We start from the raw sequence: 25,956 nt of genomic DNA, 5'->3' as shown, positions 1-25,956 counted from the left end.
GATTTATTGACAGCACCTGGTAATTGTGCTTTCTTTCAAAATAAGGTGCCACTGATGACTGAAGTCAGCACAAACTATACATTCCTTCACACCTTCTGTGTGTTTGTGTGTCTGTTTTGAACCCTTTTGAACTTGACTGCTGGCCCTCGATCACCCCAGCACTTTCCCTAACATATTCTGCGGTAGTTTGCTGATGGCATGCAAGGAATGACAAGTTAATCTTATTAGCTTGCTTATCAGAAGAAAAAATGAAACCTCCAAAACAAATCTAAATTTGAATTGTGATGTTTTGAAAGTGCTCTGTCTCTCCAGTGAGACAGCTACTGCAGTTCTCAGAAAGGTCAGAGACTCTGGAGGCGAGTCCAGCTGTGAGACTAGAATAGAGAAAACACACCCTTAAAGCGATGAGTTACACATCATGAATGTCTCCTGTTTCCAGAGCTTGTCTGGGTCTGGATCCAATATTCCTCCCTGTTTTACCAATAAAGAGGAAAAGGTGAAACATTATTAGTAGTGAAACATTATTAGATGTAGTAACATCCATCATTCTTCCTTCTACAGTGACAATAAAAGTTTATGCTCTGTTGCAATTGATGGCTAAGCTTGAATTCATCCAGTGTTATAGAAAATGAATGTAAAGGTCTAAAATATCAGCTTTACCATGATCTGGTAGATAAGCAGCAGATTTATTGGTGTTTTAACGCTTCTGTTTTCCTCTAGAGGTTCCTAGGGTTTCAGTAGAGCCTCGGAATAAAACCTTTACAACAGGAGCTGAAGTGAGGATCAGTTGCTCGGCCAGTGGTTACCCTCCACCCCGTCTAGTGTGGACACATAACGACATGTTTATCGTAGCATCCAGCAGGTAAATCTGATCCTTCTTTTATATTAATTCTACAGTTTTAGGCTGTTTTGTAACCATTGCTACAAGAAAAGAAATGCTTTGTGCTGTTTTGTGTTTTATGTCAGGATACTCACTTTCTAATTTACTGATGTGTGTTGCATGCTCAGACACAGGATGACTCCCCATGGTACACTGGTTATAAGAAATGCGGAGAAGAAGGATGGAGGAGTATATGGCTGTTTGGCCAGCAACCAGGCTGGCACAGATGCAGTGACCTCCATCCTCACTTACATTGGTGAGTGACACAGTGCTCAGACATTCAGGTGCAAAATAAAAATGCATGTGCAAAAGAAATCAAGGAAAAGCTATCTCACAGATAGATTAAGAAACTCGACACCTACAGTCAGTTTCTTAATCATATCATGGGGCTCCATAATCAAACTGTTGTCACTATTACTATAGCAGAGCTACATTACTAAGATGTTCTGTCTAATCTGTAAAATTGATCCCTCTCTAGAGTCTCCTGTGGTGACTGTGACGCTGAGTCAGATTCTCACTGCCATTGGGGAAACCACCGTGATGGCCTGTTCAGCATCAGGAATCCCACCACCAGAAATCAGGTGGTACAAAGGTAAAATCTTACAAGGAGAAGGATAGTTCAAATAGTGCCACGTGGAGCTCAAATCTTATGCTTCAATATATACATCTGTATATTTTATTTATTTACAGGCTACTTATTTCCACTACTGCATTTAATATAATTCCTAGGTGATGCTCAGCTGCATTCATCATCGCTGTTGGACGTTGACACGCTGAAAGGGACTCTAACCATCAAGGAGACTCAGCTTGTTGATGCTGGCGATTACGCCTGCGTGGCTGTGAATACCGCTGGCACGTCTTCAGGAAAGATCTCTCTTGATGTAGGAGGTGAGAGAAACACAGAATTTACATACTGTAACCTCGTGAAAGAATGTGTTTTTGTTTGTTGTGTTATTATTTGCAAATAATACAGTTTACAGTATCATGATCTGTACAGATACTTATTATGTTCATCAGACCTAGGATAAAACATGTCTGGTTTACATCTAAACAAAGTTACACAAGGGTGTGTCAGTGTGCATGCTCAACTGTGAAGGCTGCACATGCATATCATTTAAAAACACAGAAAATGCATGCACAGAGGTTCATAAAGTCAATGTGATCACTGCATTTGCATGTTTCTGCTGTTCAGGTGTACGTGATTGATAGTTTGGTACAGTACAGTACAGATGGATCAGTATCCCATTAACTTTCTGACCTATCTTCAACCTTGTCCACTTTAGCTGCCCCCAAGTTCACGCGAGAACCATCAGATGTGGCAGCTGACATCGGATCCAATGTGACTCTGCTGTGCCACGCCCAAGGTCACCCTGAACCACAGGTCACCTGGCGAAGAGATGACGGTCTCCCCCTTTTCAACAGGCCCCGCACACATGGCACTATTATACAGAACAGGGAACGCCTACATATAACCAGTGAGTTTTGTAGTTAGGTGGCATTTACATTAAACTAGTAAATGGTTTTGGTATGCATCTTGATCTGTGTCTTTCCATTAGACCTGTGGGTGGAGGATGAGGCCGTGTATATCTGTGAGGCACAAAACCACTTTCGGCAAGATGCAAACACAGGCCAGGATCACTGTGACTGGACTGGGTAAGAGCAGCACTTATTATCAAATGTATTTTATGTTGATTTTTATGCTCTTTCGCTTGATTACTCATAAGATTTTTTTCAAGATTTTTTCATAGCCGCGGCATATTTACTAAAACAATATACAGTACTTCACAGTGTGAGTGGCTGTCTGCTAATGTGTCTGTTTCAGTTTGAGCGTGATTTAGAACATTTGAGTGAGTGTGTTTGAACACGTGTGCCTTGTTAACTACCACCACCACCGTTTCCCTGTGTCTAAACACACTGAGCTCTTATATGTGGGCCAAAGGTTAGAAAGCACAGACCCACCCAGATGACATATATTACTGCCCCACTGCCCCATTTCCCTGCCGACTACAGACTCCACACACAGAATACATGTACAGTAGTTTCTTTTGGACAAAAATAAAAGTGGAGAACAGGGAAGTTTGCCTAGGCCATGTTTTGCTTTTGTATTTGTGTGTCTCAGCCCAGCAACCTTTGGGCTATCACAACCCCTCTTTGTTCCTATTAACAGTGTGTGTGTTTAGGTATGTGTTGTATGCATATGCAAGTATGCATATGTAAGGGAATAAAGATGTGTGTTTATATTGCCAATGGATAATATTTTGCCATTAGATAACTTCACTGTTTGACTGCACTTTAAATCTGTCTCCTATTGCAATCCTATGGTGCATCATTAAAAAAAGGCTAATCAGAAGTGTTCAGCAGCTGCAAATTTGTATCCAGAAAAAATGGGTAAATATTCAGTTTGCATAACTGCAGCAATTAGTATTCTCAATTTCCAAATGATTAATAAGTGTAATTTAAACAAAAGGTGATGTAACACACATGGGATGGACAAAAGGGCAACATGATAAATTGAAGACAGATTGTGTCTGAGACCTCCCCCTCTATTGAACCAAGCGTTTTCCCTCTATTTCACAATTTATCTTCGCTATATTAATTTGGTTTTTGTACAAAACACAATTTATTGGGTCAGTGAAAACACTGAAGTTGTTTCTTCCTCATTAGTGGTTCAAGTGGGTAAACACATTGCAGTGTTTTATTGCATTTGCATTTATTAAAAAATGTTCCAACTTTTCTGGATATGGGGTTTGTACTTTCCTATTATCATCACAGTTTCTATTTTTTGTGACATAAGCTCTGTATACATTGTTTTATTTTATCTGCAGTCTCACCCGTGATAGCAATGAGTCCAGGTGTGCTCAGTGTGATCGAGGACCAGCAGTTGACTCTGCCGTGTGTGCTACTGGCCGGCAATCCGCTGCCTGAGAGGCAGTGGCTGCACGACTATGGCTTGGTGAGGACACAGAGAGGAAATCCACAGTTTGTAGATGTCTTGGCATTCCTGTATTTATCTATATCTGAGTTGAAAAAACACGATTTCACTCCAACCTCTTGAACATATAATATTTCAGTTAACCTCAGACCAGTATGTGACAGTTAGGAGGGACGGCAGTCTGCATATTGAGAGAGTTCGCCTGGACGATGCAGGTGACTACACTTGCCTGGCTGAGAACATCGCTGGGGCCACCAACCATACCACCACTGTCAATGTCTATGGTATGCACAAAGAAATACAAATCCAGCTGCACACAAACAATCATATGTACAAAATGTAAAATCACAGATGCTAACATGACAGTAGTTTGCACCTGTACGGTCTATTCACTTAGGCTTGCTCCACACAAAAGCCTAAATACAGAGGTAAACAAACAGTAGATACAAATCACATGTATGGACAAAAACATTAAACATGTGTCCTATTTGTGTGTGTGTGTGCGTGTGTGCGTGTGTGTGTGTGTGTGTGTGTGTGTGTGTGTGTGTGTGTGGGTGGGTGTTTACAGTAATTCCTACCATTCAGCATGGCCCTCAAGTATTCAACACCATTGAGGGAACACCTATCTCTCTGCCTTGCCGTGCCATTGGAGTACCAGCCCCTGAGATCACCTGGGCCAAGGTCTGGATTGACATTTTCTCTCTGTGCACAACAAGATAAGCTAATGAAAAGACCAAAGCTCGGCTTGGTGTTTTTAATGACCGCTAATAACTTTCATGCACCCCAAAAATAGTAGAAGCAGATACAGAGAATTTATTCAAAGATGTATAAAAAATGCAGGTCAAAGACCTTACAGATTCACATGGCTTCACATTATTAGATGTGCAGCATTAGTAAAGCTCTTATCACACATCCAAGAAGTATTTTATGATGTCTTGACTCAAAAACTCCCACTCATGCATACATAGACTTCTTGACTCATAACTTGTAGCTCAATGCTGTGTTGCAGCTCATTAGTACTGTGTAGTATTGAGCTTACAGTATGTAGCGTGGTTGTGCAGTTGGTTGTTATGTTTTTTATGCAAAGGTTGCTCTATTAATGGGCTCTAAATGGGAAATAGCTCATGAAAATGAATACCTTGGTGTATGTGTGAGGGTGCAGATCTTCCTCATGTGCTGCACCATGAAATCAGCTGCCCTGTACAGTGTGTTCAAGCTTTACATGCCCTTATGTGTGTTAGTCTCTACTTTAAACCAGTATGTGTATGTGGACTTCCCTAGGTTACACTATTTTCTTTGAGCAGTAAAAGCACTGCTGTTAAAGGGAACAGGGCTACGGGGACATGTGAAACTAGACCCTGTTAAGTTCTGCACCAGCTGTTAAAATGTGATTCTCTCTGATTCCTTCACTTTTCTAAGTAACGTAAGTAAAGTCAAGTGAGTCGTCTGATACAAACAGATATGCCGCAGTCTGATGCAGTGACATCTCATCCCATTTAGTTTTGATTCGTTTGCTTGTGAAGTTTTTTTCATCGCCTTTTTTATTTAACAACAGGGAAGAGAGTCGGATCATAAATTTCAGCACCCTTAGTAGGTCAAACCACACATCGTCAAGCCAAGTCAAGTGTTAATAAAGCTTAGTTAAAGAAATAAACTCTGGCCCCTGCCCTTTCCCTGCTGTGGTTTGTTTTGTAGGGAGGGAAGCTACTGTACTTGGGTGGTCCTGACTTCTCGCTGGATTCTGACGGCAGCCTCTTCATCACTTCCCCTTCTGGAAATGAGACTGGCGAGTTCATCTGCACAGCTACTAATGCTGCCGGCTACACTTCCAGGAAAGTCCAGCTCACTGTCTATGGTAAACCTCAGCACCAAATTATATATTAATTATACATGTGCAGAACAGTATATTTAGCATTTAATATGAACATGTGTAGTCAAATTAGCACAGTTATTGCCAAGATGTCTAGCTGACCCTAATATTTGGCATTATGACTTTATAATATTGTTTAGCAAAATGACTTCACAACACAAAGGTACATGCGGAACACAGAAATCAGAGTAAATGCATTGCCCGTCCAAAAGGAAAGTCACACACTCACAGTCACACAATATTTTGTTGGACCGCATTTAGCTTTGATTACAGCACACATTCGATAAGCTTCTGCAACGTCACAACATTTATTTCAACGTCCAGAGTTGTATTAATTTTTCACCAAGCTCTTGTATTGACTATGGGAGAGTCAGACTGCTGCACAAAGTCTTCTCCAGCACATCCCAAAGATTCTCAATGGGGTTAAGGTCTGGACTGTGGTGGCCAATCCATGTGTGAAAATGATGTGTCATGCTCCCTGAACCACTCTTTCACAATTTGAGCCTGATGAATCCTGACATTGTTATTATACAATATGTCCGTGCCATCAGGGAAGAATCCCTTCATCCTCTCTTCATACCCTGATGCGCTCATCACTCTGAAACAGGGTAAATCTAGACTCATCAGACCACATGACCTTCTTCCATTGCTCCAGAGTCCAATCTTTACGCTCCCTACCAAAAATGAAGCTTTATTTGTGATTTGATTTCACCAAATGTTGAACACAATCATTTTAATGACACATTTTGTTTGTGTACATTTTTCTACATCTAATTGTAAATTGTGTTCCTCTGTCCATTCATTGACTGTTTGTCCAGTCCGTCCTAGGTCCAACGTTGGTGGTGCTGGAGCCTCAGCAAAGCCAATGAAGATGTCTGTGATTGAGGGCGAGGATGCCATTTTGCCATGTGAGGTGCACAGTGTCCCACCTCCAACCATTATCTGGGCCAAGGAGAAGCAGCTCATCTCCCCTTTCTCTCCCAGGTAAACCATCCTGCACATTCTCGTACATTAGTGACACATTTTAGGGATTTCTCACAAAAGAAACCCACATATTTCATATTTCATTCAGAGCTTCAGCTCACACTAAATATTTAGCTTTCTTAAACTACAGTACAGGTTTAAACAAACTGTCAGATTTGTTAAAATGATTTAACTTTCAGTGTAACCCCAACATTAAGTTGTTACCTTTGTATTTTTAAGGCTCTGAGGGAACCTCCAAACTGTGCTCTCTCTCTGTCAACTTAAGAATTAATTACCTCAGGGTATAGGTTGTGTTTTTTTAAGATGACTGAGTAATTATACTCTTCTCTGTGATCTGCTCTACCTACTGTGTGTCTGGCACAGCGGCTGTAATTGTGGTTGATGGCAGAAATTACTGGAATATATGTTTACAGTGATTGTGTGGAACACTTTTGCAAGCTTTGCAAAAATGATACTGCTACTGTTGCTGTTAGTTTAACTAGTTTATTTCCATTTGTTGGTATTCCTGTGTGTTCCTCCCAGATACACTCAGCTTCCCTCTGGCTCCATGAAGATCTTAAAGACTAGAGTCTCAGACAAAGGACTGTATGTGTGTGTTGCCTCCAATATCGCTGGCAACCTAACACAATTCATTGAACTCAGTGTTTTGGGTAAGTTTAAAAGATCATAAAGGCCACTTTTTCAGCATATTTAAATATGATATTATATAAATATTGTCTCATTATCTGTCCTGCAGTTCCTCCTAGTATACAAGCTGGTCCCAGGGTAATGAAGGTACAAGTAGGTCACCCTGTAGAGCTCCCCTGTGTAGCAAGCGGTGTCCCACAACCAACAATCACCTGGACTAAGGATGGTAAACGCTACCCTGTGTCATCTGATGGCAGCCTGGCATTGAGAAATGTGGAACTGGAAAATGAGGGAACATACACATGCACAGCAACCAACACAGCAGGCAGAGACGAAGTTGGAGTTCAGCTTCAAGTGCAAGGTTACAGTGGTTTTGGTTCATGTCTGATCCTGTCAAGGTGCACGGTGTTCATGATACTGATGTACATTAAAAGTTTGAATAGGTAAATTCTGTTTCAGCTAAATGAAACCAGTCCCAGTTTAACTGGGAACAGATAACAGATGATTTCTACACATGCTAAAGTTATTCATGCAACATTAAGTACTAAGTATTTTCATATACAGATGCAGGTGAATATCACACAGATGTGTGTAGTTAGTCATTGATTGTGTGTGTGTGCTTTCAGTGCCCCCTGTGGTTGATGTACTGGAGCCCCCTTTCAATAGTCCCCTGCAGGAGAGAGTTGCAAACCAGCGTATTGCTTTCCCCTGCCCTGCTAAAGGTACTCTACTATTTTCACCTACACTACTGTATTATTTACATCCCTGTGGACAGTGACATTAAGTAAGACAATGGTGATTAAGAAATAATACACACTGAGCTTAAAGTAGACATTAAACAATGATAATCATATTAAGTATGATACATTAATTGGCTAATGGTCTATGTGTAGTTTTCCTTTCACCTTTGCCATATCTTCATCTCTCTTACAGGTCTTCCCAAACCAGTGATTCGGTGGTTGCGTAATGGCCAGGAACTGACAGGTAGAGAGCCTGGTGTGTCCATTCTGGAGGACGGTACGCTGCTGATTCTCGCCTCTGTGTCACCTCTGGACAGTGGAGAGTATGTTTGTACTGCTGCCAATGATGCTGGATCCACTGAGAGGAAGTACCAGCTCAAAGTCAATGGTGATAGACCTGTTCGTTAATCATTGTAATCATATCACGACTGCACTTCTAATAACAAGATTTATATATAACAAACACCTTTGACACCTCAACAGTGCCCCCAGATTTTCGGGACAGTGAAACCCCAGGCAACGTGTCGGTGGTCCTTAGCCAGCCCATCAGCTTGCTGTGTGATGTGACTGGAAGTCCGACCCCTGTTATCACCTGGTACAAAGATGGGGCACCTGTAGGTGAAATACCTGTTAACATACAGTATGACCCATGTCATGTACAACACTAAGGACATCCAGGTTTTCAATTTAGGGAACTTTCTGAGAGCATTTACTTAATCTGCTGATTATGAGTAATCCAAATCAAGATGTTCTGCTTCTTGGCTCTGAGCAACAATTGAAAACCTTCAACTCTTTCTAAATCGCAAGCTGCAGCTTTTTTAGTTTGGATCATTTTATTATGATGTCTTTCAAATTTCCCCAATATTTCCTGAACTGTATCTTATGTTGTTATTTTCCCTTTTTTATTTGACTTCATTTATTTATGTTCATCGACAGGTAGTTCCTAGTAACAGCATCCAGATTCTTGATATGGGAAAAACCCTGAGACTACTGAAAGCAGCAACAGCAGACGCAGGCAGCTACAGCTGTACAGCAATCAATATCGCTGGGAGCACAGAAAAAGACTTCTTCTTGGATGTACTTGGTGAGTAAAGAAAATGCATTAAAATGCATTTGTCTAACAGAGTCTCAAGAGTTACAGTATTCTCTCCCTTTGTGCCACAGTCCCACCAACAATTATGGGATCAGGTTCTCCTCAAGATGTTTCAGCCATTCTCAAACAGGAAATCAGTCTGGAGTGCAAGGTGCAAGGAGTACCCTTTCCCACGATCCAGTGGTACAAGGACAGAAAGTAAGTTCCATTAAACCTGAAGAGTCATCAAACTAAATCAAAAGACTGGGTTAAACTTTGCTCATTTTGATCATTTATGTCCCCCCATTATCTCTTATTAGGCTAGTGTTTCTTGGTGATCCCAATCTGGAGATCATCAACAGAGGCCAGATTCTGAGAATAAAAAATGCTCGTGTTGGTGACCAGGCCCGCTACCAGTGTAGTGTTGTGAATACAGCTGGGAAACAGTCCAAGGACTTTAACCTCAGCGTCTATGGTGAGTGCATATTTTGAGTAGTTTGGTGGTCTACTTTTGTAATCTATATGAATATGTATATAAATACCAATGAAAACAAAATTATGGATTTACCCCATGAGATTGTAATAATATTATCCTGTTGTTCCAGTGCCTCCCTCCATTAAAGGCGGTAACATAACCACAGAGGTCACTGCGCTGCTGGACACAGTAGTTACATTGGAGTGTGAGGCCCGTGGGGTGCCGCTTCCCACCATCACATGGTACCGAAACGGAGAGGTCATCCTGTCCAACCGACAGGCTCAGTACGTAGAGCGAGGCCACTACTTGAAGATCCCTCGTGCTCAGGCGTCAGATGCTGGTCAATACACCTGCAAGGTGACCAGTGTGGCCGGGAGCACCGAGAAGACCTATGTGCTGGATGTTTATTGTAAGAACCCGAAATCTGACACAGATATACCGATATAAAGTATGCGCTCTTTTCTTATTTCTGAATGTCAGCTTGAAAGAGTGTGATTAAGAAATATAAAGCGCATTTTGACACTAACTCAGATTTTCATCCTGCAGGAACTGATTAACTCTATGAATGTGTTTGCAACTGATCTGATGTTGAGCTCTGAAGCTTATTATTGTATTAATCAGAGCCTTAAGGGATTTGTTTCACAAATTATTAAAGCATGTGTAGCAAACAAGAGTAATTTGAAACAGGCCTTTATAGTTGGCCAACAATTTAATAAAAACGATCCTTCCTCAAGCACTGGAATCATAAAGCAATTTTACATCTCGTTGGCTGATGAAAACCTTTTGGGTTAAATATAAATAGGTCAATGAGAAAGACGATCAAGCTTTAATCCTGCTTTTGTGTTTTGCTTTTTTGTGCATCATTTCTTCCAGTGCCTCCCACCATTGCAGGGGGAGACGATGGACCAACTGAGAGGAGAGTTGTTCTGACTAAGTCTCTGATCCTGGAGTGTGAGGCCGGCGGACATCCTCCCCCCTCTCTCACCTGGCTGAAGGACGGTGTTCCTGTGCGTGATGGTGAAAGTCTGCAAGTTCTCGAGCAGGGGAAAAAAATCCAAATCCTCTCAGCAACAATGTCAGACTCCGGACGCTACGTCTGTGTGGCTATTAGCATTGCTGGGGAGAAGGAGGTCAAATACGACGTGAAAGTTTTAGGTATAGAAACACAAAGATACAACACAATGCAATACATATGCATACACACACACACACACACACACACACACTGTTACCTTTTATTGACAAATTATCTGTGTCACGCAGACCCTGAGACTATTAGTACCTTTTTAAATGTTCTCTAATATAACTTTGCTTGTGGAAGTATAATTATACAAAGCCTTGGGCTGACCTCCCTGTTTTTGTCCTGCATCAGTTTTGATTTCATTATATTTATCAGTAAATACCGGAGAAGCAGTGTTTTCTTCTGCTTGTGAAACCATTTAACTGTAATTGGACATTGAGTGGCAGAGAGGAAGTGCCCTGTCGAGGGTTTCAAACTTTCTAACAACAGTCAGCAGCAGCTGGGAAAAACACTGCACCGTTGTCGGCAGGATTCGAACCTGCGCGGGGAGACCCCAATGGATTTCTAGTCCATCGCCTTAACCACTCGGCCACGACAACCCACATGGGGCCTGTGCTGCTACTGTTGTTTTCTCCAAAGGGATTTGCTATCTCTACCACGTGTTTCACATGGGAAATCAGCACCTGTCATTTCCCAATGGCTTTGCATATCAGTCTGATATACTCACACATATGTTTACAAATACTAGAAGCACATTTTACTAATCCCCTCTGATACTGCTACTACTGGAATAAGAAACAAAAGTAATAGATTCAGTCGAAAACAGCAACATAATTACACACTCATTTAGTTTTCTAGAATCAAATTTATTCCATTCTTCTTCTTCTTTATTTTTCCACTTCTAGTTCCACCTGTCATTGATGGAGCTGATGAACCGACAGACAGCACGGTGATAATCAACAACCCTCTGGAGCTTGAATGCCACGCCACAGGAACACCTGCACCTGTCATCACGTAAGTTCTCCAACTGGTGCATTGGACGAACACACATGAACACACACATACATTCAGTGTAAAAATATTCTTTTACAGGTGGTATAAGGGTGGAAAACCTGTCAGGCAGGGTGAAGGGTTGCGAGTTGCAGCTAACGGACGTCGACTGATTGTGTCCCGCACTCAGGTCTCTGACACAGCTCGTTTTCAATGTGTGGCCACTAATGAAGCAGGAGACCATGAGAGGAACTTCAATGTGGTTGTCCATGGTAAAATCATCTTATGCTGCATTGATTCTTTAAATGCAATGTAAATGTAAAGATAATTATTATTGTAAAGTTGAAATTTAATAATTTTATCCTCCAGTTCCTCCTTCCATCCGTACCGCTGGGCCTAATGAACGTTCAGTGGTTCTCCAAAAGTCCATCAGTCTGGATTGCATCTCCAGTGGCATCCCTCCTCCCAGCATAACCTGGCTTAAGGCTGGTCGACCTGTGGACACAACACAGGAGCACCTTAAGGTTGGTAAGCTGGTTTGGAAACTTTAGTTTGGAGCAGTAACATTAGTGCTGTACAAGCAAAATGACACATGTTCACATGTGTTATGCACTTTGTACACTGATTTATCCTAGAAAGTAAGGGCCCATCTAAATTCTCTGTGTCCTGTGTTATATCTGTCACAGCTGGAGTCTGCAGGCAGAACACTAAAGATTACAGAGGCAAAACTAGAAGATTCTGGAAAATACACTTGTCTGGCCACCAATGCAGCTGGTGAAGCTCAACTGCACATTCAGCTCAGTGTCCATGGTAACTCAGCATGTTTTTATCCCCAGCTTCACTCATCTCCTGGTTACTGTCATACATCTTCCTTCTCCCTTCATCTATTAAGGGACGGGGTGGAGACATGAGAATATCATTTGATAAATTGTTTTGCTTGTGTGTAATTCTGTGTGTGTCCCACAGAGCCTCCTACTATGCCCTACTCTGGACAGATCATCAACCAGACCATCTTGTCAGGCTTTTCCACTGAGCTTGAGTGCAAGGCCACAGGCAGCCCATTACCTGGTAAGACAGCTGACAGACTTCCTCCTCTATCCTGCTGTGCTCACTCACAGGCTGCAGGGCGTAGTTTCCTCTCACTGCTGAGTTGGGCCTTGCTGCTGCCTTGCTTATTGTTAACCATTAATGGAATAGCCATGGACTTTCTGTAGCTAGCTTCCCTTTCTTTCCCACTGTCTTTCTTTCCAGTTGGATATATTCAACAGTGTACAAGTAAAGGCCTAGTACAAAACCTTGTTTGCTTACTGTAGCTTGTGGTTTCACATCTGGAAAAATGCAAATATCAAATGTTTTTTGTTGTTTTAATTCAACAATTAGAACAATCAAGTTCAACATTAGATTTTCCTTCCTTTTAAGTTGAAATTACCTCTGTGCTTTAGTTATCACGTGGTACAAAGATGGCCGACCTCTAACAAGTGCAGCAGGGGTGGCTATGCTGAAGCATGGCCAGGTTCTGGAGATTCAACGGGCTCAACTGTCTGATGCTGGGATGTACAAATGTGTAGCAGTCAACCTGGCAGGAGTTGCTGAGATATCCTACAGTCTGCAGGTGTTCGGTGAGACACTTTTTAAAATATTTTATACTTTAGAAAAGAGATTTGTGCATATCTGAGGTAAATATACATCTCAACTAGAAACTCCATTTAATATTCCACACTACTGGACTGCTGTAATGCATTAATTCAGTTTCCTTCTTCTTTCTTTTTTGTGCCTTACAGTCCCGCCAGTCATTTCCAGCCGAGGTGGTACAGTAACAGTGGTGGTGAATGAGGCTGCCAAGCTGGCGTGTGAGGCCACCGGTGTCCCTCTGCCCAGCCTCACGTGGCTCAAAGATGGCAGCCCCGTGGCAAGCATCTCACCTGGCATGCAGGTGCCCATGAAGGAGCAAAAAGCATGAATTGTGTTTGAAATAGAAATAAAAATACTCCTGTGCTATGCAACTTCAATGTGCCAAAAACTTAACCTGTGAATGTTGGTATTTCTGTTTTTGTTGGTTGTATTTGTTTATATGCTCAGATCTTACGTGTTCTGTGTCCCTCTCAGGTGCTGTCTGGTGGCAGGTTGCTGGCTCTGAACAGTGCACAAGTTAGTGATACAGGCAGGTACACCTGTGTGGCTGTCAATGCTGGAGGGGAACAGCACAGAGATTATGACGTGAGGGTTTATGGTAAGTATTGTTTTATTATTTGTCAGTAGGCATGATTACTATAAACAGTATTTACTGAGGTATTTTTCTATCACAATGTAAAATATATAAGGAAATTCCCTAATGTGATAACAGTAGCTAACTGTTGTATTGTTTTAGAAGTTCTATTCTTATAAATAAACTTTGGCAATTCCGGAAAACAACGACTTAAATGCTGTTTTTGTCTGAAGCTGCCCTGACTATTAAAAGAACAGCAGGTTTCAGTCCAATGTTTTGACTTTCGGTTCTCTGTTTTCCCTTTGCTTACTTCTGGTTCTTAAGTGCAGCCGACATCCCGTCATCAGTATTGATACCAAAGTCCTTCACTACATTTTGAACTTTAAACTTTTTAAAAAATATTTCTCTAATTATTCATTGTTTTGGTGAGAAGCCAATAAGAAACATCCTTCTCCTCAGGACAAAAATCCTCCTGTTTGTTTTTCCTTTTCCTTTTTCTTGTTCTTGTTTTACTCACTAATGTTTACGACAGAGCGTAGTATGTGTTTCAGCAGAGCACCGGATCCAGCACAGAACATTAACACACTGAAAGGAATATTTGAAACAGGCCTTGAGCAAAACATGTGCATGTAGAGGAAGTAAGATTTGACCAAGTTTAGCATTTCAATAAACTTTGTCAGTTCCCTACAGAGAATTGAACTTGATGGCACATCAGTTGTTATACAAGTCTAATCAAAGCAAAGCTCACTGAGGTAAGCAAGGAGACAAGTAGTTTACACACAGGGAATTGGACAGTCTGTGTTTTTGTGTGACTGTCCCTGCATGTCTCTTTGAACACATATATGCAGAATCTAAATGACACGCACTTCCTCATAAAGATCAAACGGCGCTTGTCCAGAGAAATAAAGCCAGATTTGTTGTGGTAATTGTTACCATTCTTCAGTAGCTTCCTGTGTCGCAGGGGCCTGAGCAGAGGGCTTGTTTCTGTCCTTCCCCTGATGACTTGAGCTCTGTATGTCTCTTTTCTGTCAGATGAAATTGGCGTGCAATGACTTCTCTAGACCAGGGCAGATTGTAGAGAAACACAGTTGCCGGTTGAGGTTGATGTTATATTTAAAGAATCCAGCTGTCTGTTAGAATAGAGACATTGTTATACACAGGACAGAGACCTCCAAACATGTTCTGAGTTGTTGCACCAAAGTTGTCAGCTAACGTTTCCCGTCATTTGCCCGTCTGTTGCTGAATGTGTTTTGTTCCCAGAAATGAACAGCAGCAAATGTAAATCAAGCCCAGCACTCGTTGAATTTGGGGGAATTCTGCTGTAGCTACACTAACCAGTCTAAGATACACCCATATGGATAGTCTCAGGGGAACAGAAACATTTCTTTGCTCCTGAGTCATTATGCATCTGACTGCATGGTAGCAATTTCCCTGGAGATTGGGTTTCATTAAAATTCTTGGAAATGAAGTTACCTAGATTGTTGTAGAACAAATGTTGAGCTGGTTTAACGGTGTTGTCATATCCCAAGATAAAATTAGTACTTAAAGAGCACCAGATGCCCAATTTAACCGAGCCTTATACAACACAAGAGGCAATTATTCTGTTCACTTGCAAGCAGTTTAGAGAAACTGTCAGGTTATCTAAACAGAGTATGAAAGCATACATCAATCATGTTTGTAATGTTTGGTGATATAATCTGTCAGCCAGTCGCGTGTCTTCATGTCTGCCACAGTGCCGCCTAACATCAAGGGAGAGGAGGTGAATGCCACAGTGATGTTTGGTCAACCAGTAGAGCTGCAATGCCAGAGTGATGCTATCCCTCCACCTACACTCTCCTGGCACAAGGATGGCCGCCCACTCTTCAGAAAGCCTGGTCTGACTCTTTCAGCGGATGGAAGTCTGCTCAAGGTACGTCCATAAACAACATACTCTTTATAAGAGGTGATTGTGGTTTCATGCAACTTGGAGCACTTACTTTGGTGATTATGTGTCTTCTAATAGAAACTTCTTCTTAAAATTAAGCATCTGGTAATTGTCTGTTATGAAACGTCTGCCAATTTATTTGGCAGATCGATAGTGCTCAAGTGCAGGATTCAGGCAGATATACCTGTGAAGCCACCAATGTTGCCGGCAAAACGGAGAAGAACTATAACCTCAATGTTTGGGGTAAGTGTTGTATTTTGTGTGTTATTCTGTTAATTAGAAGAAAGTTCAAAGGTTATTTTCAAGAAGCAGAGATAGATAGCAGCAGAAGCAAAACAGTTCATTGTGTTTGTACATTGTATACTGACTATACTGTAACACTGCCTACTCCACTAGACATGCTTTACTGAGATATGAGCGCCTCCTTTTGGTGTCTTGTCATTATTACAGTTTCTCCCAGTATTCGTGGCGCCGACGAGGTTTCTCCTTTGACAGTGATTGAGGGAAGCCTCATTACTTTGGTGTGTGAGTCCAGTGGTATACCACCTCCCAGCCTCACTTGGAGGAAGGATGGTAAGTGTGTGTGTGTGTGTGTGTGTGTGTGTGTGTGTGTGTGTGTGTGTGTGTGTGTGTGTGTGTGTGTGTGTGTGTGTGTGTGTCAATGACAGCAAAAGAACTTTATAGAAGACTGAATTCTGTGTGGTGACACATTTCAAGCTATAGCTATTTTTGTTTCATGTGTGTCTCTGTCCCAGGTTCTGAGCTCAAATTGGATCAGCGGCTCAGAGTTTTATCAGGAGGTCGTCAGTTGCAAATCTCCAGTGCTGAGAAGGCTGACACAGCATCCTACACCTGCATGGCCTCCAGCGAAGCGGGCACCACTTCTAAAGTTTACAGTCTGCAGGTTTATGGTACATATGCACCATCAGATCATAAACTTACATTAGCTAAAATCATATTTGTTATTTTATCTCATCCCTTTTACTGCTAGGAAGGATAAGGGAAGCAATTATAGTGTTTCAGAAAATAAAAATTAAGTTGGAAAAATAAAAAGGCCGCATTGTTGAGAGAGCATATGCAACAACTCACCTGTTTTTCTCACTTCAGTCCGCCCTTCCATCAGACGCAGTGAGGGCATCAACGATGATGTTACTGTGACAAAAGGAGGAGACGTGACAATACAGTGTGCTGCAGAAGGTGTACCACGACCGGCAATTACATGGTTAAAGGATGGACGCCCTATTACCGGCCAGCACGGTGCTAAGGTTCTGAATGAGGGAAAGCTGTTACAGATTAAAGATGCTAAGGTGTCAGACACGGGACGGTACACCTGCATCGCTGTTAATGTGGCAGGGCAGGCTGACAGCAAGCATGACATCAGTGTTCATGGTATGAATCACTAAGTTTCTTCTATTTTTATCTCTATAACTATTAAGCTTCACATTTCATCATTCTCCCTTTCCCATATCCCCCCTACTCATATTCAGTCCCACCAAGTATAATTGGTCAAGTACAGTTGCCAGAAAATGTGAGTGTTGTAGTGAAGAACCCAGTTGCTCTGAGCTGTGAGGCCTCTGGCATCCCTCTTCCTTCCATCACCTGGCTAAAGGATGGTCGACCAATCAAAACTAGCAGCTCAGTGCGCATCCTCTCAGGTGAGTTCCTGTTGGACTTTCTCTGATAGTGTGTAGAAGATGATGTTTAAAAATGTGTCTCATGTCAAATAGAAAAATAATATAACTAAAAAACAGATTCATTGTAATTATTGACCTGTTTATTCTTAGGAGGACGGAGCTTGCGTCTAATGCATGCTGTAGTAGAGGATGCTGGGAGATACACCTGTGTTGTGTCCAACAGTGCTGGAGAAGAAAGGAAGAACTTTGACCTCAACATCCTTGGTAAAACAACACTGAACTGCTTATTTTTATGTCCTTCAATTTCATTTAACACTTGACAAAAGGAAGAAGTGTGAAAGATAGTGAGAGCCATTTAATTGATTTTTAGTCTGATTCGACAGTTCCACCCAGCATTGTTGATGAGGGAACTCTGGTTGATACTAAAGTCAAGGAGAAACACAACGTTACACTCACCTGTGAGGTAAAAGGTATGTGACTTATTATACATTTATTATACAACAAATATATAGAGCCTCTGCTCATGAAAAATGTCTTAATCAATTCCTAATGCAGATAACATCACAGTTAATTGCTACATATGGGCACTTAGTTAATCTCCCTAAATTAATTCCCAGGTAACCCTGTACCAGAGATTAAATGGTTGAAGGATGGACAGCTGCTGGTTCCTGACAGACGCCACCAAGTATTATCTCACGGCCGATTCCTACAAATCTCTGATGCCCATGTTGCAGACACTGGCAGGTACAGCTGCCTGGCATCCAACAGTGCAGGAGATCGAAGCCGACATTTCAACCTGAATGTCCTGGGTACAAAAACAACTCTTCTAATTGAATTTATGTTGGATTATAATTTTTATAAATGTATCAACCTGTTTGCGATGGATGGTTACCTTTGTAATGTCATTGGTTTGTGTTCCTCCTATTTTCCTGCCAGTTTCTCCTACCATTGCTGGATTGAGTCCTGACAGTTCTGCAGAAGAGGTGACCGTAACCCTGAGCAGCCCCACTTCTCTGGTGTGTGAAGTCCAGTCCTACCCTCCTGCTCTCATCACCTGGCTCAAAGATGGGACCCCGTTTGTGTCCAGCCGCAATATCCGGGTGCTTCCAGGTTTGACATCTCAAGTACATGACATGGGATCAAAAACTATTACACTAGAATACAACAGTACAGTATATCTTTTGTCATTGACCACCCATCTCTCACAGGCGGGCGAACTCTGCAGATCCTCAATGCTAAGGAAGAGGATGCTGGAAGATATACCTGTGTGGCCACTAATGAGGCTGGAGAGACACTGAAGCACTATGAGGTCAAAGTTTATGGTGAGGTGATTGGATTGTTCAATGACCTTTACATTCTTGCACAAATAACATGCTTATGTTTATTTATAAAAAAAAACGATTTCATACTTTTTTTTAGTTCCCCCGCAGATCAATAAGAATGATATTCCAGGGGAAGGACTGGCCCCCAAAGAGGTCAAGATCAAGGTCAACAGCACTTTGACCCTGGAGTGTGCAGCTGAGGCCTTTCCTACCCCAGTGCTGCAGTGGTACAAAGACGGACAGGTAGACATTCACATATGAAGCCTTCTTGTGTGTCTGTAAGAAGTAAAGCTGCTGTACAGTATGCTTTCCTAAAATAAAACATAAAAGCTGTTCTCTCTGATTGTTTCTTCCAAAGATCCTGCAGTCAGACGGTCACGTGTCCATTACAGCCAGTGGTCGAATTGTTCAGATCAAGCATGCTCAGGTGTCGGACACTGGCCGCTACACCTGTGTAGCCACTAATATAGCTGGAGAGGATGAGAAAGACTTTGATATAAATATACAAGGTGAACTGGGTTGACTAATACAAATGTAGCAGAAATAACTACAGAAAACTACTTACTGTTTACCAACTACACAATGAAATCAATTATTAAATAATGTTCATTAACATGAAAAATGTATGTTTTGTTTCTCTCTTTTCAGTTCCGCCCAATTTCAACAGACCTGGTGGAGTTGGTGGTACGTCTCCCCCAGGCTTTGGAGGAGAAATTCGGGACGTGATACTCAACAATCCCATCTCTCTGTACTGTGAGACTAATGCTGTCCCCCCTCCAACACTCACCTGGTACAAAGATGGACAATTACTGACCTCCACTGACAAAGTTCTGATCCTGCCAGGTGAGAAATGCCGAGTAAAGAAGGTGAACAGCATGAGAGAATGAGCTTTTACTACATCTTCAGTCTTTTTTGTTTGTTTGTTTGTTTGTTTCTCAGGTGGGCGGGTCTTACAGATTCCCAGGGCACAGGTTGAAGACACTGGCAGGTATACATGTGTGGCTGTGAACGAAGCTGGAGAAGACTCCATTCAGTATGATGTTCGAGTGTTATGTGAGTTAAATCAAATTCTCTTTGGTACAAATATCAATCAGTTTGGTGGAGCTGGAACTGCTTAAAACTGTTTCTCATTGTGTGTTTCTGCCCTGCACCAGTGCCTCCATCCATACGGGGAACAGACAGTGACTTGCCTGATGAGGTCACGGTCTTGGTCAACAAAACTACCCAACTGGAGTGTCATGTGGATGGAAATCCCACCCCCAAGATCACCTGGTTTAAGGACAACCAACCAGTCAGCTCCGATGGTCCATATAGAGTCCTGTCTAATGGGAGAACACTTCAGGTAACAACAAGGAAGCACAGACAATTACCTGTTTTTGCCATTTAATTAAATGTACAGTTATTTACTGAATGCTACTAATCACCTATAAAATACATTTGTCCCTCTTTAAGGTGATGACTGCTGTGGTGTCTGACACAGGGCGCTATGTGTGTGTGGCTGACAATGTGGCTGGAAGTGCAGAAAAATCCTTTAATCTCAATGTTCACGGTGAGTCATAGGTTCACATTCTGGATTAAAATTTGAACTTTGCTAAATTTGTGGGACAAGAAACAACTGAGAGATAAAATCGATTGTGCTTTGCTATTTTGAACTATCTCCTTTGTCTTGGTCTTTCTTCCTTTTAGTTCCTCCCACCATAATTGGCCAGAGTCGTGAAAATGTGACAGTGGTGGTGAACAACTTTGTGTCCGTGTCTTGTGAAGCTACTGGCTTCCCTCCTCCGACTCTGAGCTGGTTAAATGACCGGGGCCCCATTCAGGGCAACCCCAATGCGCTCATCATGCCAGGTACTACAAGCTTGGTGTAATTGTACATCTATGTGAGCAGATGCAAAGAATACACAGATTTAGCATCTGGGAAGTAACATTAGAATTAGACAGCAGAAGATATGTCCAGTAAAATCATCTAACTACCAGTTCTGAATTTGTTTGTGTGTCTTGTCTTGATTTCGGTTTCAGGTGGTCGTACTTTACAGATTCTGAAAGCAAAAGTATCTGATGGGGGAAAGTACACCTGCGTGGCCATGAATGCAGCAGGAGAGGCTTACAAATATATTTATCTCTCTGTTTTTGGTCAGTCTACATTCACAATATTTATATCAAAATGAACAATACTGAGGCCCTGACTTTGTCCTGTTGTTCTTTAAATGGTTCTCTCTTCTCGGCCTTCCAGTTCCTCCCAGTATCCGGGACAGTGGTGGAGACTCTCCTGTGATTGTCAACGTGCTCGCAGGTAAATCAGTGACTCTGAAGTGCGAGTCCAATGCTGTTCCTCCTCCCACCATCACCTGGTACAAGAATGGCAGGTTGGTGACAGAATCAGCCAACCTGCACATCCTGGGAAATGGACAGATGCTTGAGATTAAAGGCTCAGAGGTGAGAGATGAAAGAAAACCATGTTTTTCATTTTCACTTTTCAGTTCCCTGTAATGTCAAAGCATGTGACCATTACTGTGATGTTTTTGTCTTTTTATTCTGTAGTTTTGTCATTGTCCAGTCAGCTATAGGAGCTACCAGTTCTCAAATACAGTAAATAATAAATTATTCTTGTCTCCTGTTTACTTTGCATCTCTCTTCTGTTCTTCAGGTATCTGATACAGGGCAATATGTTTGCAAGGCCACAAATGTTGCTGGTCAGGTGGACAAGAACTTCCACTTGAATATTTATGGTAACACTTTATAATATATATTTATTTAAAACGGAATATTTATTAAACTGGTGTTATTTTAATAATGTCTCTTCCTCTCTCTCTTCAGTACCTCCCAGTATTAGTGGCCCAGCAGAGGAGAATGTGGTGGAAACTATCAGTAACCCAGTCACCTTTGCCTGTGATGCTACTGGTATTCCCCCTCCCACTCTCACTTGGTTGAAGAATGGACGACCAATAGGTATGCCTAACGAATATAGATTTGACAGGTGGAGTGTTTTATTTTTTTATTTTAAACTGTATGCCTATTAGCTTTGCATTAAAATTTATTTTATTATTCTGTTTAATAAATTTGTGATTCTACAGTATTGTTCATTTTTAAGATGTTTGTGACGTGATAAAAAGGTACAGTAGCTCTGTCATTGTTATTTCAATTAATGCCAAACATGTAAACATAATTTTCTTTTAGAGAATTCAGAGTCTCTGGAGATGCACATCTTCTCAGGGGGCAGCAAGCTTCAGATTGCTCGATCACAGCTTTCTGACAGCGGCACTTACTCGTGTGTGGCTTCTAATACGGAGGGCAAAGCCCGCAAGAGCTACCACCTCACAATACAAGGTACAACGATTCTACCACAACATATTGTTGTCAGTCTTTGGTATCATTATAATAATCATAGCTGTATTTTTTTTATTATATGTACAGAAGGTTCTGTGCTAATTTTCTCTATGATCCAGTGCAGCTAACAATAATTTTCTCATAGTCCCTCCTAGTATCTCTGGATCTGAGCTGCCCAGTGAAATTGGAGTCCTGCTAAATGAAAGCATCCAGCTGGTCTGTCGAGCCCAAGGAACCCCGACACCATCCATCCAATGGTTGAAGGACGGGGGAGTCATTAACAATACGAGGAACATGGGGCTCAGGTACTGCCACCAAAAATAGAAAAATAAATAACAAAAGGAGATGATGATGATTTAACACGGCCCTGTGTTCAGAATCAGCCCAGATGGAAGCACACTCACTGTGACTGGAGCGCACACCAGCGATAGTGGGAAGTACACCTGTGTAGCCACCAACACTGCAGGAGAGGAGGACAGGATATTCAATCTAAATGTGTATGGTGGGTGTGATTTTTTTTTTATTCGAATATATTTATATTTCCAAATACATACTAAATGTAGCAAAGAGTGCAAACCATTCACCCTAAAGCCTTCCTAATAATGGGGGGAAAAGTTTTTATGTCACTGACTTTAATTACCATTTGGTGCCTTTTAGTGCCTCCTGTGATCGATGGCAACAGGGAGGCAGCCGAGGATCTGACCACAGTTTTGGACAGTTCTGTCAACATTGAGTGTGTTGCTACAGGCTCTCCTCCTCCTCAGCTTAACTGGTTGAGAAATGGGCTCCCTCTGCCCGTGTCATCTCACATAAGGCTCCTCTCTGCTGGACAGGTGCTCCGGTAGGTCAGTGGACAGGTTTTAAGAAAAAAAGGTTGTGGCACCGGCTGCTGCATTAGTAACAACTCCTTATGACCTTTATGTACTGAGAATAATGGTCAGAGATTTTTTTTTTTTTATGATTACAAATTAATATACATTGATGAATGTCATGAGCCATTAAACTAATACTAGTTTATTTGCTTGTTTGCATAAGTTTACAAGAAAAATTGTCACTAATGTGCTGCTTACTGCCCTGGCAACGATTAAGGTCACCATCACTCACATAATAAACTCAAAAATCAGCACAATTAACAAAATGTCTGTGTGTGTGTGTGTGTATAGGTGAATACTGCCAAAGAAATGTGACAAAAACATATTTATTTTGCACCTTTGGAAGGGAATATTTATATATTGTACCTTTTTTCATTTTGTTTCCACCAGGATTACACGAACTCAGGTGTCTGATGGTGGCACCTATACCTGTGTTGCATCAAACAGAGCAGGAGTAGACAATAAGCATTATAACCTACAGGTGCATGGTGAGTATGAAAACATGCGGTGGAACAAATAACCAAATTCTACAGTTACGCAATAAATTGTAATCAGCAGCATCTTTCATTACTCTCGTCAGTCCCTCCTGGTCTGGATGGAGCAGGAACCACAGAGGACATAACTGTAGTCGGTGGAAATTTAGCATCTCTGCTATGTATTGCTCATGGAACCCCAACCCCCAACGTGTCCTGGCTTAAAGAAGGAGTGATTCTAAGTCCTGACCATCACCTTAAATTCCTCAACATGAATACCACAGTACAGATCATGCAGACCCACGTCAATGACACAGGACGCTACACCTGTGTGGCTAACAACACTGCTGGTCAAGCAAGTCGCCACTTTAGTTTGAAAGTGTTGGGTGAGCGAAAAAATAATTACAGCTCCTAACCTCCAACGTCATCTTTAGATTCATGAACAAGAAAATAGTTGTTTTTTTTTTTTCCTTTTTCAGATCCTCCACGCATCAAGGGCTCAGATGTACCAGCAGAAGTATCTGTGGTGATTAATAATGTCCTGGAGCTTCTGTGTCAGGCCTCAGGTATCCCTACACCCTCCCTCACATGGCTGAAGGATGGACGCCCACTCCCACAGACGGACAGCCTGCGCCTCCTCCAGGGTGGAGAAATGCTGCGTGTGGCCTCAGCACAAGTCAGTGAACAGGGACGATTACAGTGAAACCTGTGACATGTAATCATCACAGTGCATATATTGATACAAAGCAATTTGTGCCCTTTCTGAATGTTTTTACATATTTATCTCTGTTTTTACACTCTGACTCAGCTGGAGGACACAGGCAGGTACAGCTGCTTGGCCATCAGTCCAGCAGGAGATGATGACAAGCAGTTCCTGGTTCGAGTGCATGGTGGGTAAAATATGTGTAAACGCAAACTGTGCACTTTACATAGTGATTTATTTTTTATTTTAAGATTAACAATATATAATAATGTATTGCAGGTAATTGACATATATTACATGTACAGAAAAGAACATTGAGACATATTCTGTACAGCTACATGTAGTAGTATCGTACATACAGTATTTTTACTAATATACTTCTGTTGTTTGGTTTTCCTGTAACAGTTCCACCTAATATCGCGGGGGAGAGCACACCTCAGGATGTGTCAGTGCTGCACAATACACAGGTGACTCTCGAGTGCAAGTCTGATGCTGTTCCTCCTCCAACTTTGACCTGGCTCAAACATGGTGAACCACTGCAGGTTAGAAATCCAGCAACCCACTACCCATAAAATACTTGAGTTCTCCTTCAGTGCGTCCATATGTAGCCTTTTATCTTTGCATAGGCCTCTGCACGTGTTCGTGTTCTGTCCGGTGGGCGCTACTTACAGATCAACATGGCTGAGCTTAGTGACACAGCTCAGTATACCTGTGTGGCGATCAACATTGCTGGCAAGACTACGCGACAGTTTAACCTGGCTGTTAATGGTACAATTAAATCCTTTTCTGAGTGTATGCGTAGAAACTTCTCTTATAGGGCTGAACGGAAGAATTTAGTGTGCAATTATTTGTTATAAACTATAAATGATACCATAAATAAACAAAATGAACGTGTCTGTACATGTCTCACCCTCAGTGGCTCCAACTATCAAAGACGGCCCCCAGACAGTGTCAGTGCATGTCAACAAGCCAGCAGTGCTCGAGTGTATTGTAAGTGGAGTGCCACTGCCTCGTGTGACCTGGAGGAAACATGGTGCAGTATTGGCAGGAAACAACCCCAGGTAAAAACCCCTTGCAATACAGAATTTATTGTCACTGATTATATCGTATCAAACTAATCAAACAAAATGTTTATTATCTTTGTTGATTAATGTTCGCACGTACGTAACATGTGTGCAGGTACGCATTTACAGAGGACGGGTCATTACACATCCACTCGGCTCAGGTGACTGACACAGGGCGCTATCTGTGTTTGGCAACAAATCAGGCTGGGACACAATACAAGAGAGTGGATCTACAAGTGGATGGTAAGCTTTAAATATGTGCATACAAAAGAAATAAATACAAATACAAAGCACAGTTAGTTTATGACCGCTGGTTCTGATCTTTCAGTTCCTCCTTCCATCGCTGACGGACACACAAATGTGACAGTTATAGTAAACGTTCAGACCACACTGTCGTGTGAGGCCACCGGCTTACCTAAACCATCTGTGAGCTGGATGAAAAATGGTCAAGTCATCAATACCGACCAGAACCAGAATATGTACAGGTTGATCCAGGTTTTCTCTCTCTCTCTGTTTCTTTGTTCAAATTAATCTCTATGCTGGTTGATATATAATGAAATATTTTCTTCATTAATATAAATTATACAATTTCCTGTATTGGTAGAATATCTTGTATAACAACTTACAAATACTAACTTTATCTGTTACTGCCAGATTACTGTCATCAGGCTCCTTGGTGATTATAGCGCCCACGGTGGAGGACACAGCAGTATATGAGTGCGTGGTTTCTAATGATGCAGGGGAAGACTCCAGATCCATTAACCTCACTGTTCATGGTAAGTGACATAGCATTTCTTATTTAACATTTTTCAATATTGCACCACAAAGTGGCTCACTTGT

General features: G+C 41.7%; 1 protein-coding gene and 1 non-coding gene across 2 annotated transcripts in view; one reads left to right on the top strand and one right to left on the bottom strand.

Moving 5' to 3' along the window:
- hmcn1 (hemicentin 1) overlaps positions 1 to 25,956 on the top strand; it is a 65,093-nt gene that overhangs the window by 27,288 nt on the left and 11,849 nt on the right. Inside the window, 66 exon segments of the mRNA XM_026345728.1 lie at positions 721 to 862; positions 1,009 to 1,136; positions 1,359 to 1,472; positions 1,610 to 1,768; positions 2,164 to 2,355; positions 2,437 to 2,486; positions 2,488 to 2,533; positions 3,706 to 3,833; positions 3,952 to 4,096; positions 4,381 to 4,493; positions 5,508 to 5,667; positions 6,501 to 6,666; positions 7,189 to 7,316; positions 7,403 to 7,654; positions 7,920 to 8,015; positions 8,227 to 8,421; positions 8,517 to 8,647; positions 8,970 to 9,117; positions 9,198 to 9,324; positions 9,426 to 9,580; positions 9,711 to 9,989; positions 10,454 to 10,735; positions 11,507 to 11,615; positions 11,694 to 11,863; positions 11,961 to 12,115; positions 12,278 to 12,401; positions 12,558 to 12,659; positions 13,034 to 13,210; positions 13,373 to 13,524; positions 13,698 to 13,821; positions 15,531 to 15,706; positions 15,868 to 15,964; positions 16,172 to 16,294; positions 16,477 to 16,632; positions 16,829 to 17,110; positions 17,209 to 17,376; positions 17,506 to 17,619; positions 17,739 to 17,825; positions 17,973 to 18,164; positions 18,292 to 18,465; positions 18,564 to 18,677; positions 18,775 to 18,920; positions 19,036 to 19,186; positions 19,326 to 19,520; positions 19,617 to 19,730; positions 19,832 to 20,019; positions 20,130 to 20,226; positions 20,364 to 20,525; positions 20,697 to 20,810; positions 20,911 to 21,113; positions 21,325 to 21,406; positions 21,495 to 21,626; positions 21,855 to 22,004; positions 22,150 to 22,309; positions 22,382 to 22,506; positions 22,662 to 22,845; positions 23,267 to 23,364; positions 23,457 to 23,735; positions 23,829 to 24,025; positions 24,158 to 24,239; positions 24,458 to 24,594; positions 24,679 to 24,820; positions 24,969 to 25,113; positions 25,232 to 25,359; positions 25,445 to 25,601; positions 25,771 to 25,892. Coding sequence (XP_026201513.1) covers positions 721 to 862; positions 1,009 to 1,136; positions 1,359 to 1,472; positions 1,610 to 1,768; positions 2,164 to 2,355; positions 2,437 to 2,486; positions 2,488 to 2,533; positions 3,706 to 3,833; positions 3,952 to 4,096; positions 4,381 to 4,493; positions 5,508 to 5,667; positions 6,501 to 6,666; positions 7,189 to 7,316; positions 7,403 to 7,654; positions 7,920 to 8,015; positions 8,227 to 8,421; positions 8,517 to 8,647; positions 8,970 to 9,117; positions 9,198 to 9,324; positions 9,426 to 9,580; positions 9,711 to 9,989; positions 10,454 to 10,735; positions 11,507 to 11,615; positions 11,694 to 11,863; positions 11,961 to 12,115; positions 12,278 to 12,401; positions 12,558 to 12,659; positions 13,034 to 13,210; positions 13,373 to 13,524; positions 13,698 to 13,821; positions 15,531 to 15,706; positions 15,868 to 15,964; positions 16,172 to 16,294; positions 16,477 to 16,632; positions 16,829 to 17,110; positions 17,209 to 17,376; positions 17,506 to 17,619; positions 17,739 to 17,825; positions 17,973 to 18,164; positions 18,292 to 18,465; positions 18,564 to 18,677; positions 18,775 to 18,920; positions 19,036 to 19,186; positions 19,326 to 19,520; positions 19,617 to 19,730; positions 19,832 to 20,019; positions 20,130 to 20,226; positions 20,364 to 20,525; positions 20,697 to 20,810; positions 20,911 to 21,113; positions 21,325 to 21,406; positions 21,495 to 21,626; positions 21,855 to 22,004; positions 22,150 to 22,309; positions 22,382 to 22,506; positions 22,662 to 22,845; positions 23,267 to 23,364; positions 23,457 to 23,735; positions 23,829 to 24,025; positions 24,158 to 24,239; positions 24,458 to 24,594; positions 24,679 to 24,820; positions 24,969 to 25,113; positions 25,232 to 25,359; positions 25,445 to 25,601; positions 25,771 to 25,892 — 9,822 coding nt within the window.
- trnas-aga lies at positions 11,119 to 11,200 on the bottom strand. Its single transcript has one exon. It is a non-coding gene; the product is annotated as a tRNA-Ser (tRNA).

This window comes from Anabas testudineus, chromosome 4 (genome assembly GCF_900324465.2).
Source record: "Anabas testudineus chromosome 4, fAnaTes1.2, whole genome shotgun sequence".
Taxonomy (NCBI): Eukaryota; Metazoa; Chordata; class Actinopteri; order Anabantiformes; family Anabantidae; genus Anabas; species Anabas testudineus.
The sequence above is the reverse complement of the archived record's forward strand: the minus strand, read 5'-3'. Positions and strand labels throughout refer to the sequence as shown.